The sequence below is a fragment of the Hippopotamus amphibius genome, chromosome 7 (genome assembly GCF_030028045.1).
Source record: "Hippopotamus amphibius kiboko isolate mHipAmp2 chromosome 7, mHipAmp2.hap2, whole genome shotgun sequence".
NCBI classification, from domain to species: Eukaryota; Metazoa; Chordata; class Mammalia; order Artiodactyla; family Hippopotamidae; genus Hippopotamus; species Hippopotamus amphibius.
Genome location: NC_080192.1, coordinates 17414865 through 17430930, shown reverse-complemented (window position 1 = coordinate 17430930; position 16066 = coordinate 17414865). Strand labels below are relative to the sequence as shown.

General features: G+C 37.1%; 1 protein-coding gene across 3 annotated transcripts in view; it reads right to left on the bottom strand.

Moving 5' to 3' along the window:
• Positions 1-894: 894 nt before the first annotated feature.
• Positions 895-16066, bottom strand: part of SLC41A2 (solute carrier family 41 member 2) — a 126894-nt gene continuing 111722 nt past the window's right edge. For all 3 annotated transcript variants that reach the window (XM_057742642.1, XM_057742640.1, XM_057742641.1), the window contains exon 11: positions 895-1869. In XM_057742642.1, the coding sequence (XP_057598625.1) occupies positions 1684-1869 (186 nt within the window). In that variant the 3' untranslated portion in view covers positions 895-1683. The remainder of the gene's footprint in view (positions 1870-16066) is intronic.

Sequence of the window (16066 nt, the reverse complement as noted above, 5' to 3'; positions counted from 1 at the left end):
AAGAATGTTCGCTATGTGACAGTATAACTCTCCAAAGGAGAAATTCTATAATTAGTTCAGTTCTCTGCCTTAGTAGCTTCATTATAAGGCAGAAGAATGGAATAATTAAAATTTTAAAATAAGCAAAAATATATCTCTAAACCACAGTCCCCTTATTTTAAAGAGCTTAATAAGGAACACTTCTCCCAATATATTTATAAACAACCTACTATTTATATAATGTTAACACTAACTCACAACTTAAACCACAATGATCAAAGTCCATGTGCATTTCTTCCTCCTCTTAGTTAAATTATTAAATATCTGACAGTCTTGAGAGATTCCACTGTATTTTTTTAAATGAACTATATGTAATATAAAAATGCTTACCTACTGAATAACTAAGGTATTGGTCAAGTGTTTGGAATACAGATCAGAGTTTTATAAAAATAACTGAGAAACACAGCAGTGTACCTAACAGCGTCTCCCATAGAAATCAGCCTGTGCAAACAGATGATGTGCACAGCCGTGAATAATAACTTCAGTAACCCACCAACTTCTCCTTTAACGTGGTAAGCCTACGAGTTTCAATAGACTTAAGAAGAGCAAATGAATCATTTGCTCATTCTAAATCCTATGATACCTTGGTTATATTAAATGGTATGGATTTGTTTTAATAAGAAGAAAGTATTAATTATAATGTAGGTAACAAATACTAAATTCTGGGCAGTAGCAAAATTTCTGTACCACAAGACCAAAGCATATTGATCAAATGTTCTAAAGAATAACTACAGAATGCTAATATTCCACTGTGATCTCTGCTATCAACAATCCAAGATTCAGTTCTCCATCAAGAGCTGCTGTCTGTCTCTTTCACACACCCCCCCACCCCCCACCCCCCCACACACACACGATTTCTCACACCATCTTATTTTCTACAAATGCAGCTCAGGTTATCTCATTTTGGACTATTAAGTCTTCCAAAAAAAATCAACATTCTTTCAACAAATCAATGATCGAAAATGACCCATTGTTTTCACTAAAGGCCATTCTGTGTTAAAACTGTAGCCTGCCAAGAACTTGCAGAGTTGAAATTAAATTAGTATTGGCACAGGGAAGGAATTCATACAGGCAGGTAAAAGGGAGTTCATCCCATGCTCGGCAGAATGTACTGAGGTCAGGTTAGGAGCAAAGTAATTGGTAAATGGCTCCTCAGCTGGCAGAATGGTGGGCAGAGTTTAAACTATTACAAGCTTGGTTGGGCCCCTTTCATTTTAAAGTCTGCTTTGCAGCACAATACATCTGTGAGACAAGAAGGGCTAAACCAGAACTCTGTTTCCTTTAACATGGCATCATAAGTTAAACAGTAATACAGTACACTTCTGCTATGTCCGTGGTTTTAAAATTACTCATTGTAAACATCCTATATTCTTTCCTATTTAATTAACTTCAGAACTTGAGCTTGTATCTATATCTATGTCAAATTATCATTTATTCTATGAAAAGCAGCACAAATACTGTTCATTCTGGTTTCAACACAAATTCTTTTAAAAAAAATGTTAAGGCCATTTAATGGAATCAGGGCCAACTGAAGATTACCCTGGCAGAAGTCAAACTACTGAATTAAAATTTTTGAAAAAGAGCCATAAGTGGTTGTCTTTGTGTTTTCCTCCTCAGTAACTTGAGAGAGGTTTGTAGGATTTATTAGTCTCCAACATCTCCATCTCGATCTCCAATAAGCCAAAGAAAATGAAAACTTAAGGCTAACAAGGCTGTCCCGAGCAGATCACCCAGTGCCGTCAGATAGGGGATAGAGAAGCTATCCGGGTCCTTTCCTTTCCTCCAGAAATGACGGACCATCCAGTCAGCAATCCACAGCAAGGTAAACACCTAGAAGAGAACACCAGAGATTACTCCTGTCGCCTGGACAGTCCCAGTCCAGTAAACACGGCCATAAGCCTAAACCACTGCTCTCTGAAGGGAACAGCTTGCGTCCAAGTCAAGAACCTCGCTGGAGAAGAAAGAGAGTTGACAGGGACATTTTCTTTTCACAAGAAACATGCTATGTATCTCTGCAAATAATAAAGTTTTTCTTCAGCTTGTCACACATATCTTCTCATTTTCTTCTAGCCCCCCCTCCAAACCACCATGATCCTTATAGTTAATAGTACTGTACATTTTGCCAAACCACTGTTGTTTCAACTTCTTTCCATATGATAAATCTGTGAAGAAGGAAGAAGACATACGAGGAAGGAAATAAAAATTAAAATAAGCAATAACATTCTCCTATTGCAGGTACAATCAAATGAAATAAAGATGGAGAACTGACTACTCATTTACTAATTATAAGGCCCTTGGTGGCTTGCCAAGGAAAGTTTCAGTTCAATGGTAAGAACAGTCACCAGAAGGTAAGTGCACTGAGGAATGACTTGTTGATACAGATACAGATATAGATATAGATAGACAGGGTCAAAAGATTTCAAAGGGCTATTCAAACACAAAGGTGATATATATATTTCCTAGGACACCAGAAATATTAAGCCCTTTGTAATACTTTGAATTTGGGGATTAGATAAATGATTTTTTTCCTTGATTCATTTAGAGTTGGAGGATTCTCTAATTCTCAAACACCTAAAGTATTAAAAGGGATTTGGGATTAGAGAGGTTAATGTTCACCGGTTTGGGACAAGTTGACTTGTACAGGAGACTAGTTAAGAGCACTTCTCTACACCTGCTGGCTAACTGTAGGCAAGTTACTCAAACTCTCTGATTCTATGTCTCCAAATGAACATTAGAGATGATAATGGCATCCACTCTCATACGAATGTGGTGAGGATTAAATAATAGACTGAATAATTCAGTGCCTGGCACACAATACACTTTCAGTAGACATCTGCTGTTAGTTGATTTTAACAGTGTCATTGCTATTACAATGCTACTTGTGGTGGTGAGAACACTGGTATGTACAGGAGGTAGCCCGCCCAGGTCTAGCTGAGCCCAGGGTTTGTGACCTTTCACTACTCTGACAGGTAGGCCCTGAAGATGAGGTGTCTGCCTTGGGTTCCAAACTTCTGTGTGCTGTGGTTTAGCTCTAACACCCTTGCCAGGAAGGAGAGTGGCCTGTCCAAACTGAGAGATATATACCTAATCCAAAGAAGGGAACTTCAGATGTCTTTGGACATCTGTCAGAAAGAGAGGTTGTACTTTAAGTCCTATTTTCTTTTGTATGAGGCTGATTCTTCCTTAGTGTTTCATGGCAAAGACCGTTTTGGAATCATATAAAATTTCATCACGACACTCTGTTTTGCGTGTGGAGGAAGCATGGATTGCTAGAAATAATCCTGGATTTGGAAGTCATAAGATCTGGATTTGATTTCCAGTTTGGCCATTTATCAGCTATATGACTCTGGGCAAGTTTCTTACCCTTAACCCTCAATTTCCTCATTGGAAGAGGACAAAATCAAACAGGGCCTGATATCTGCCATAAGTACTTTGAGATAATTAGTAAGAGCCTCGGTTTAGGAAGATGAAGACAAAGGTCAAAAGGCAGCACATCTCAGATTACATTAATAAAAGCATAATGTACAGACGGAGAGAGTGTCACCCATGGGACCCTGGATGGGTCAGGCCACCACTAGGCAGTGTCAGGAACATGTTCACCCCTGTGCTTCCAGCACGTAGCAGAGTCACTAGCTCACAAAGTAGACCCTTGATATCTGACTCAGCCCATGAGAACAAGCAGGAGATAAGGTCATTCACACGAGAGACGTCTGTGAAAACAAGAACTGTTTGTCCTGGGCAGGGAGGGCAGGAGATGTAAACTTAAGAAGGTTATTGTGTCAGGAGACACTAGCTTATAACACACAGTGTCAGAGGGTAGAGTTTTAGGGTAAAGGGTAAAAATTACCAAAAGTTACCAAAACAGCTTAAAAAAAACCCAAACAAACCAATTTGGGCTGTCTATAAATAGAACAAATTATATAGTAAACTCTATTACTGGAGCATATGAAGGTGAAATAAAGAAAGGTGTTGCCGGTGTGAGTAACGTGCAGGAAGAAACATTTTTAAAGAGAGTGAGGGTAGCTATTTTCTTTGGGATTGGCAGGAAATATAAACAAATATATCCATATTGCTTATTTGTTATAACATTACATGTTTATATATTAACAATATATTGAATATATTTATATAAATTTATATAACATACATCATACATATGTGATGTATAATTTACTAATTCGTGGTGTGACATTTACACTGAATGGGAGATTCATCTAGAACAGGGGTTGGCAAACTATAGCCCATGGGCCAAATTCAACCTGCCGCCTGTTTTTTGTATATAAAATTTTATTGGAACACAACTCTACTGATTTGTTTACTTACTGTATATTTAGTCTGTTAATCCTCACAGCATTCTTAAAGTAGGTACTGTTATCATCGCTAATGTTCACTTGGAGAAAGTGAGTCAAAGAGGGTAAGAAACCTAAGTTTTAGTGCTCTGGTGACAGAATTTGTAGTTGGGACAGAGACCATATGGTCCACACACACAAAACAGAAATTAAATAGCATCCTTACCTCATACTGCCAAATAAATTCCAGGTAAAGACAAATATGAAAAGCAATACTTGAAAAGTTTTATAAGAAAACGTAAGAGAAGGTCTTTAAGACCTTGATGTAGGGAATGATTTCATTAAAAAAATGCATAATATATTAAAGGAATTGTTTATAACCTACGTTAAAGATTCCTGTGGTTCAATAAATACCATAAATAAAGTTAAAAATCATGCCCCAGGCTTGGAAAAAACCTCCGCACTGCATATAACTGACAAAAAAAAAATAGTATTCTGAATATTAAGAGAATATCCAGAGAATTCCTACAGTTCATCAGAAAAAGAAACAACCCAATAGAAGAGGAAACCTAAAGCTCTAATAAATATGTGAAAAGATGCCCAACCTCACTAATAATATCGGGATGTAAATTAAAACCACACTGAACTCTATTTCATATCCATCTGACTGACAGAAATCACCTTTTAAAACAACAATAATAGTGAACATTGTTTTTGAAATGGCCTGTTATGGGGCCATGCAGTATTCAATGAGGTTAACATGCATGAACTGATTTAACTTTCAAAACATCTCTGTAATATGCTATGGACTTTTACTATCCCTATTTGACGTATGAGGAAACAAAGGCACTTATACAGTGTAAGAAATCTGCCTCAAATCACCAGCTCACAGGTGCAGTCAGGCTCAAACTCATCCACTCAAGCTTAGTCTAACATTAAGCCCAAGTTCTTATCCATCAGTACAGTACATTGTTTTGGTAAAAAGGAACTTTACACTGGCAACAGGCACAATTACTTTGGAGAGCAATGAGGCACTATCTATTAAATATGAAGATGTGCAGCTCCCTAATTCAGCAATTCCACATAGAAACAGTGGTTCTTTTTTTTTTGCTTCTGCAACATAGTTTCATTCTTTTGTAAAAGGATAAAACTATGTAGGCTAAAGGAGGCTGGCCTAAGGGGCTCTACTGAGCCTAGGTCCCATGTGGCTACCCAAGCACTGGGAGGACCAGTATTTTGGTGTACTTGTGGAAGTTCTGTATACATGCATACTAGGAGAAATATGCAAGGATATTCACCACTTCACTGTTGTAAAAGCCAAAAATTGGAAATAACCTGAAATGTCTATTGACAAAAGAATGGCTAAATTAAGTCTTAGGTCATACAGCTGAACACTTCTACAGAAGCTAAAATGAATGAAAAGGAGCTACATGAGTCAGTATGAATACGTCTCAAAAGCACACAGTTGAATGAAAAAAGGAGAAGACTATGAAAAGCATATTATTCTATTACGGTTTATAAGTATGAAAAACAATATGTTATTTATAGATAACACACATCTGTAGCAATAGTATAAACACGTGCGTGGCAACGACACCTACCAATTTAGAGCGCTAATAACTGCTGCTGGGAAGAGGATAAAATAACACCAAGAAGGGATACCCAGGAGGCACCAACCATATATATGATGTGTTTTTATTGATCATTTTGAAATAGTTGCTTAAATAATTTGCTAATGGTGGTAAATACATGGCTGTCGTATTTCCTGTCATTTCCTGTACGTCTGTATTTCGTAATATAAAGCATAAGCAGCTGGGGCAGTGGCAACTCACTGACCAGGGCTGCCTGAGCTACAACTTAAATACCTACCCAGGGGGATGCCCAAGAAAGGAAGGCAGTAAATGTGCCCCGCAGAATCCATGACAAGTTTGGACGTGTAAGGACCAAGTGGTGCTGAGGCTAACACCAAAGAATTATTTAAAAGTCTGTGAATGGGCCTTCCTAGGTGGCGTGGTGGTTGAGAGTCCGCCTGCTGATGCGAGGGCCACAAGTTCGGTCTTTGGTCTGGGAGGATCCAACATGCCACGGAGCAACTAGCCCGTGCGCCACAACTACTGAGCCTGAGCTTTAGAGTCCGTGAGCCACAACTATTGAGCCCATGTGCTGCAAATACTGAAGCCCACGTGCCTAGAGCCTGTGCTCTGCAACAAGAGAAGCCATGGCAATGAGCCCGCGCACCACAGTGAAGAGTAGCTCCCACTCACCGCAACTAAAAAGAAAGCCTGCGTACAGCAAAAAAGACCCAACAAGCCAATAAAATAAATAAATAAATAAATAAACAAATAAATTTATTAAAAAAAAAGTCTGTGAATGGAGTAAACAAATGCCTGCAGTCTCTCATGATTCGTGCAACTGTCCTTTCCCAGGTGGGAGAAAAAAGGGATGGTTTCTGGAGAAAGCGAATGGGAAAGACTCAGGCCTCAAGGATACCAAAAACTATGAGGTATTGGCCGAGGATGTGGATGAAACTGGAAGTCTGCAGTCAACACTGGGGTTCCTTCAGACCTTTATTTTCTTCCAAGAACAGGGGATAGCAGAAGTATAACTCCCCAGAGAGGAGGTTAGATATTCAAACTTGGAGGGCTCCCCGTGAAATGGCCAACCGCCCCCACCCCAATCCTCCAACAGTAAAGTGCCCAGCCAACAGCCTTCTCCCACCTCCAAGCTACTTAACCTCTCCACGCCTCAGTCGCCTTTCTGTAAAAGAGAGAAAACACTCCTTCTCTCATAGAGATGATGATGTGAGCATTAAATAGTGCAGAGCATTCAGAACGGTGCTTGACAGAAAGAACTGCCTAGAAAGAACATAATAACTATTTGCTATGATTTAAAAGAAACCAGGTCATACATGAAAAAATAAGAATCTTAATCTTTACAACAGCAGCATTGCGAGAAAAGGGAGTAATACCTTCAAAGTCCTGAGAGAAGAGTATTCCCAATCTATAAGTCTGTGCCCAATTTATCAACCATGTGTTGAGGGTAAACTAAAGGCATTAAGACTTTCAGGCACTCAGAAAAATCCTCCTATGTTCTCTTTGGGACTTTCTTGAAAATGTGTTGATGCAAAATGAGGGAGGGAACCAAGAAAGAGAAAGACCTGGGATCCAGAAAATAGAAGTGCCCACCTAAGAGAGAGTGAGAGAAAGCTCCGGGGGAGAGCTGTGCAGTGGGCTGGGGACAGAGTCCAGACAGAGCTGGAGGACAGAGTGCTCTGGAAATGAAGTCTGCAGGATAAAGGCAAATTGGTAAGTTATCTGATATAACAGAGTTTGGGGAAAGGGACTAATTGTAGGTGGGTAATAGCTGTGATTGGAGCACTTGGAAAAAAAATTAAGGATAGGTATACAGAAAACTATGTAAGTGAAAAAATAGGGCAATTATCTCCAGAAAAAATTAAAGATAGATGCAAAAATCCTCAACAAAATACTAGCCAACAGAATCCAACAACACATTAAAAGGATCATATCCCATGATCAAGTGGGGTTTATCCTTGGAATGCAAGGATTCTTCAATATACGCAAATCAATCAATGTGATACACCATATTAACAAATGGAAGGATAACAACTACATGATCATCTCAATAGATGCAGAAAAAGCTTTTGACAAAATTCAACACCCATTTATGATAAAAACTCTCCAGAAGGTGGGCAAAGAGGGAACCTACCTCAACATAATAAAGGCCGTATATGACAAACCCACAGCAAACATCATTCTCAATGGTGAAAAACTGGAAGCATTCCCTCTAAGATCAGGAACAAGACAAGGATGTCCACTCTCGCCACTACTATTCAACATAGTTTTGGAAGTCCTTGCCACAGCAATCAGAGAAGAAAAAGAAATCAAAGAAATCCACATTGGAAAAGAAGAAGTAAAACTGTCGCTGTTCACAGATGACATGATACTATACATAGAAAATCCTAAAGATGCCACCAGAAAACTACTTGAGCTGATCAGTGAATTTGGTAAAGTTGCAGGATACAAAATTAACACACACAAATCTCTTGCATTTCTATACACTAACAATGAAAGATCAGAAAGAGAAATTAAGGAAACAATCCCATTCATCATGGCAACAAAAAGAATAAAATACCTAGGAATAAACCTAACCAAGGAAGTAAAAGACCTGTACTCAGAAAACTAGAAGACACTCATGAAGGAAATCAAAGATGACACAAACAGATGGAGGGACATACCATGTTCTTGGATTGGAGGAATCAACATTGTGAAAATGACTATATTACCGAAAGCAATTTACAGATTCAATGCAATCCCTATCAAATTACCAATGGCATTGTTCACAGAACTAGAACAAGAAATTTTATGATTTGTATGGAAATGCAAAAGATCCTGAATAGCCAAAGCAATCTTGAGAAGGAAAGACGGAGTTGGTGGAATCAGGCTTCCTGACTTTAAACTATACTACAAGGCTACAATGATCAAGACAGTATGGTACTGGCACAAAAACAGAAATATAGATCAATGGAACAGGATAGAAAGCCCAGAGATAAACTATGGTCAACGAATCTATGACAAAGGAGGCAAGGATATACAATGGAGAAAAGGCAGCCTCTTCAATAAGTGGTGCTGGGAAAATTGGTCAGCTACATGTAAAAGAATGAAATTAGAACACTTCCTAATACCATACACAAAAATAAACTCAAAATGGATAAAAGACATAAATGTAAGGCCAGACACTATAAAACTCCTAGAGGAAAACATAGGAAGAACACTCTTCAACGTAAATAACAGCAAGATCTTTTTTGACCTACCCCCTAGGGTAATGGAAATAAAAACAAAAATAAATAAGTGGGACCTAATGAAACTTCAAAGCTTCTGCACAGCAAAGGAAACGATAAGCAAGACGAAAAGACAACTCTCAGAATGGGAGAAAATATTTGCAAACGAATCAACAGACAAAGGATTAATCTCCAAAATATATAAACAGTTCATCCAGCTCAATATCAAAAAAACAAACAACCCAATCAAAAAATGGGCAGAAGACCTAAATAGGCATTTCTCCAGAGAAGACATAGGGATGGCCAAGAGGCACATGAAAAGCTGCTCAACATCACTAATTATTAGAGAAATGCAAATCAAAGCTACAATGGGGTATCACCTCACACCGGTTAGAATGGGCATCATCAGAAAATCGACAAACAGTAAATGCTGGAGAGGGTGTGGAGAAAAGGGAACGCTCTTGCACTGTTGGTGGAAATGTAAATTGATACAGCCACTGTGGAGAACAGTATGGAGGTTCCTTGCAAAACTAAACATAGAACTACCATATGACCCAGCAATCCCACTGCTGGGCATATATACCCAGAGAACACCATAATTCAAAAAGACACACGCACTCCAATGTTCACTGCAGCACTATTTACAACAGCCAGGACATGGAAGCAACCTAAATGTCCGTCAACAGATGAATAGATAAAAAAGATGTGGTACATATATATAATGGAATATTACTCAGCTGTAAAAAGCAATGAAACTGGGACATTTGTAGAGACATGGATGGACCTAGAGAGTGTCATACAGAGTGAAGTGAGTCAGAAAGAGAAAAACAAATATCGTATATTAACACATATACGTGGAATCTAGAAAAATGGGACAAATCAACCGGTTTGCAAGGCAGAAATAGAGACACAGATGTAGTGAACAAACATATGGACACCAAGTGGGGAAAGCAGGGAGGGTTTGGAGGGAATGAACTGGGAGATTGGGATACCAAATTGTACACTCTAAATATATGCAGTTTATTGTATGGTAACTGTATGGCAATAAAAGTTCTTTAAAAACATTAAAGAGAGATAAAAAGAAAGGCAATATATTGTAATACACAATGTGGCTCTGTGATAAAGGACATTTACAGCCATAGAATAGAAACAATATTTATTAAATAAAAATTGAGCATTACTACATTAGGAGGATGGAAGTTGGGGAAATAAGGCATAGAGTAAGAGAGCTGAATCATAACTACAGGTCCACAGATGATTTTTCAAACTGATAAAGCAAAATTAGCAACCCAAGTACAATACAGAGATAACTAACAGAAGCAAGAGCTAAAGGAGCTCCGGAGGGCTATTAGTATTGAGCATTCCCCACTCCCCGCCAACACGTAAAATATCTCTTGTTAACATACATAAAATATCTTTTTTCAATAGGCGATGCATGCATGGGTTATGAAATAAATTTAATGTAACTGGTCTTAAAATAGTAAACAGAATAAAATGAATATAATGAAATAGAATACAAAGTATCAGCATGTAAGAAAAAAAGTACCAGCATGTATAGCACACAGTAAGGATATTTCATAAAACTTCAATTTCAGCTATGAAATTATATATCTTTATATATATATAAAATATATAAATATGTGTGCATTTATTTAAATATACACATATTTCTTACTGAGGTCAAAAACGTTTGAAAGCTACTGATCTAACATGTACATCTTACCTGTTATGTTCTAGGGATTTAACATGTAAATCCCTGGAAAGGGAAAACCATGTCCTCTGTTTGATCTCTTGGTTTCCCGCAAAATACTTATACATGATAAGCCTGAAACCAATGGCTGGTGTAGAAAGGGCTATACCACTGAATAACTGTGTTACTGTCAGCAAGTGAAAAAACCTGTAAGTCTTAGTTTCCTCATCTCTAAAATGAGACTCATGGGCTGGTTGCAGAAATTAAATGAGATAATACATGTAAAGGGTTAAGCAAATGTTTGGTACATAGTAATAAGTACTCAATGCATATTAGTGCCACCATCATTGATTTTCGACTGTTACACTATCTCAGAATTTACCACATTTAAAAGGTAATTGGAGCAGAGGCATGACTTTTCACCTCTCTGAGCCTTAGTTTGGGCATCTTTAAAATAGGTGAATTGATGTCTCCACAGTCTGTTTTAGCTCTAAAGTACAAAGGTAGGAAATCTGTGGTCATAAACCACGTAGTGATTGCTCTCCTTACCTTTGCGTTTCTTCTTCTGCCCCTCCCACATTCTTAGTCTCGTAACTGAATTTAAGTCCCCTTCCCAAGCAATTTCTTTTTAAAGGTACTGTGATGACTTAAAGTTCAAGCAGGTTTAAATGTATTACTTTTTTGGCAAGTTAACAAAGGATATCAGTGTTTCTTTGGAACACTGTGTATAAATGAATTATTAAAATCACAATAAGTATCAGATACTTCTTAATGAAACATGTTTTATTTTCAAACTAAATAATTATTTAAGGAATGTATGCTTTTTTTACTGGGAAAAGCTAACCAAGCGTAGACTGTATTTTTACATGGTCTGTTTGTTTTTTATGAAATATGCATAACTTCTTTGGGTAAATATACCTCCTGAAAAGGCAACTTTGTAGCCCCAGCTAATTATGCATGTTCTAGATGTATTATTCGGAATTTAAAAAAATATACAAAGCACAAGAATATATATTTGTTTTGGACAATTGCTTCTCTCCGCCAGCGCCTTCTCTGAGCTAGAATCAACATTCCCATCCACCAGCATCCCTTCAATGTCCCACTGCCAGTAACAGCCTTGTGTATCATGTGAAGAAAGATGATTTCTTTTGGAAAGGAGTGCTTAGAAAAATGATACAAATAAATACCAGGAAGAGCAAATTAGTACATTTCTTCCTAAGCCTTAACTTACAAAAGCTGAATTCATTTTTCCTATAAAAATATGCTTCCCTAATCCAGTTTCCAGACTGCAAATGCTACTTATTAAAATCTAATATTTACATGTCTGCTAAGAAGAATTTAGGATTATCAGTCAACAGGAATTCAATCTACTCTGGATATACAGATAAAATATCTTTTCTTCGGCCTGAATTATTTTTGTGAGGTGGCAGGTGTGGGAAGGTAGAAAATGAACGAACCTTATTTTGAGAAGGAGTCTCTAACAGTCACCAAACTTCCCAAGGAGTTCATGGCAGAAAAATGGTTAAGACTCTGTATCCAAAAGAAATCCTTAGAATGTTTTCAGGAGACAATATAACAATATTCACACCCTTGATTTTTGATAGCATAAAACTACAAATGACCTAAAAATCCATTAAAAGAATAATAGATAAAAAAATCATGGAATATTCATACAATGGAACACTATATAACTAAAACAGATGAACAACAGTTACACATATGAATGAATCTCACATCCAGTGCTGAGCAGAAGAAAGCCACTTAAACACAAATTCATTGATTCCATTTTTATAAATTTCAAAACCATGCAAACCTAAAAACAGATATTTTTAGGTATTCAAATAAATTTACAATCATAGGGAAGAGCAAAGACATGTTAGCCATGCAATTCTGAATCAACAGTTTGCTTTGGGAGGAGGAAGGAGCAGATAGGCAGCTTTAAAAGATATAGGTACTAAGGTACTGGTAGTATTATAATTCTTAAGCTAACTGGTGAGTGTCCTGGCGGTCATTGTATTGTTATTCTTTATACCTTGTACATGTCATTTCATTATTGTTTATCTATTCAATATTTCATGTACAACTAAAAATTTTTCAAGGGAATTCCCTGCATGTCCAGTGGTTAGGACTCCATGCTTCCACTGCAGGGGGCAGAGGTGCGATCCCTGGTCAGGGAGCTAAGATCCTGCAAGCCATGTGGCATGGCCAAAAAAAAAAAAGATTTTTTTAAAATAGTAATTTTTGGCTGGGCGTTCATTAACCCTGGCCCAGTGATTCTTCCCTCATGTGACCATGTCATTCTGTTCCAATCATACAAAGAACCAGTGATAGCTAATGTCACTTAATATTATGATATGACAACCTGAAAATCAAGAAGTCAAACTAAATAAGATGTTTCTTAGTTTAATAATAAGAAAAAAGATGGAAATAAAACATATACAAATCGCTGGAGGAGATTAATATTTACTGACTGTCTACTACATGCTAAGTAAAATTACTTTAATGCCATAGAATATTAAGGAAAGATGCAATCAACAGAGATCAGGCCCTGAACAACTTAGGTGTTTCCTCTTCACCCTCTGCCTGTAACCCAAAGATGGCACTGCTTCTAATACCATCCCTTTCCAAGAAGGAAGGCTTTGTTGCCCAGCAAAACATTTCATGGAAAAAAGAGTATTCATTCATTTGAAACTATTTATTGAATGCCTTTCTAATATATTACTCAAGTGTGAGAAATAATTTTTTTAAATAGTACACCAAAATATTTGTAGTGGTAGTCTTTGAGTATGTGGATTATACACAATTTTACAATGATGAATATATGTTGCTTTATGATAAGAAACAAAACTCAATAAACTGAAAAAAAAAAAATTCCCATGAAACAAGAACAAAAACCCCTTCCTTTCCTGGAGATCTGTTTTTCCCCTTTACTAGGTGAGCTATGGTCTCAGAGAACAGATTTAAAAGGATAACTTTGAAATCTACAGGAATTGGGTAATGGATATCAGTTGAAAATGGAGCTACCTGAAAAAAATTTTAATTGCAGGTAAAAGGAAGAGTCAGAAGTACAACTCTGAACTTCAAGTAAACAAACCCTGAAAAGAAGACAACCCACTTTTATGGGAAGGGTTAAAAGTAAGGGGCAAAGAAATAACTGAAATAATTTGAAACCTAGAAAATCGATCTTTCCTTGATATCAGAAGGGTCTAAAGTCACTGGTTAGAGACAGAATATGGAGAAAAGCAGAGAACAGAACTGGATGTACAAAGGGAAGGAGCATGCTTAACTAATTAACATCTTAGAAAAAGCAGCTGTGAGAAGTGACAAGTGTGAAAACCCAGATATGATCAACCTGGACTTCTGTAAGGTCTGAGATACAGTATCGGACAAGGATTCATAAATATAATTACTAATGCTGTTGAAATGCTAGTACACTAAGAACTCCATGCTAAGATTAGAGAATAAAAGTTTGTTGATTTGGCAGGAATCACAGAGAGAAATACATCTACATTAGATTTGGTTGTTTGGCATAATTATACTTGTAAAAGTACAAATACTCATGAAAGTGAGCTGAGATCTACACAAAAAAGACAGTTTGCAATTAAAAAATTAAAAAAAATATGGCTCAAAAGAAAACAGCTGCAAAAGAATAGACATATGTCAATGGAAAAGAATACAATTTAGAAATAGACCCACATATATATAGTAAATTGTTTTTTGACAAAAATACTAAGGTCATTCAAGATGAAGAGGACAGTTTTCCCAACAAATGGTGCTGCAACAACTGGGTATTCACATGGAATAATACGAACCTCAATCTGTATTTCATGCCATATACAAGAATTAACTCAACATGGATCAGCAATCCAAATAAATGCTAAAACCAGCAAACTTCCAAAAGAAAATTTCCCTAAAATTCTAGGGATAGGCAAAGGTTTCTTAGGATACAAAAAGAACTAACCATAAAGAAAAAAACGATAAATTGAAGTTTATTAAAATGGAAACCTGTTATTAAAATACATGATTAAGAAAATGAAAAAGTGCACAGATTGGGAGAAAGCATTTCCAATGCATATATCTGACAAAGGACTTGTACCCAGAATGTATAAAGAACCCTTACAACTCAATAATAAGTCAACCCAATGTTAAAAACAGACCTAAGATTTGAACTTCACAAAAGAAAGCATGAATGGCCAATAAATCCATGAAAAGATACTCAATACTATTAGCCATAAGGTAATTGGAAATTATGATCACCATGCGATTACCATCAATACATCCACGGGAATGGCTAAAGGTAAAAAGACTGACAATACTAAGTGAAGGTGAGGACGTGGAGCAAATGAAACTCTCAAGCTAATGGGAATGCGGAATGGTATAATCACTTTGGAAAACAGTTTGGCAGTTTCTTATAAAGTTAAACATGCATTTTCCATGCAATCCAGTAATTCTCCTCCTGGATATTTACCCAAGGCAATTAAAAACATATGTTTATACAGAGACTCATACAGGAATGTTAATGGCAGCTTCACTCATAACAGCCCACACTGTGATGAAGGACGCAAGTCCAGTGTTCACCAGCAGGGGAATGGATAAACCGACTGTGAAATATTCATACAATGGGACACTAAGGAGCAAAAATGAAATAGACTACTAATACATGTAACAACGTGGATAAATTTCAAAAACATGTGCTGAGTAAAACAAGGAGAGGACAAAGAGTACAAAGTAAGATTCATTTATATGAAATTCTAGAAAAGGGAAACATAATTTATAGTGACAGAGAACAGATCAGTGGCTGCCTAGAGCCACGGATGGATGGGAACTGACTGCAGAGAAGCAGGAGGGAGCTTTCTGGGGGTGAAGGTAACGTTCTATACGTTGATTGTGGTGGTGGCTATACTGATGTACACATATGTCAAGAGTCATAAAAACTCTATACTTTACATGAGGGTACTTTACTGTATGTAAATTATATCTGTTTTTTTTCTATTAAATGGCTTTTGCAGGTTAGAGAGTTCATCTTTGTATGTCAAGCAGCAGAGCACACAGGAGAGGTTTGACAAATACCTGTTGAGCTTTTGACCTGTCTAGAAAGGGAATACCTAAATATATACAAGGGCTCTTTTTCTTCCCAGCAACAGCCTAGAGCAGGGGTCAGTGATGCAGGCCAAATTTGGCGCACCATCTGGATGCCCCATAAGCTAAGAATGATTCTTATATTTTTAAACGGCTGAAAAAAAATCAAAG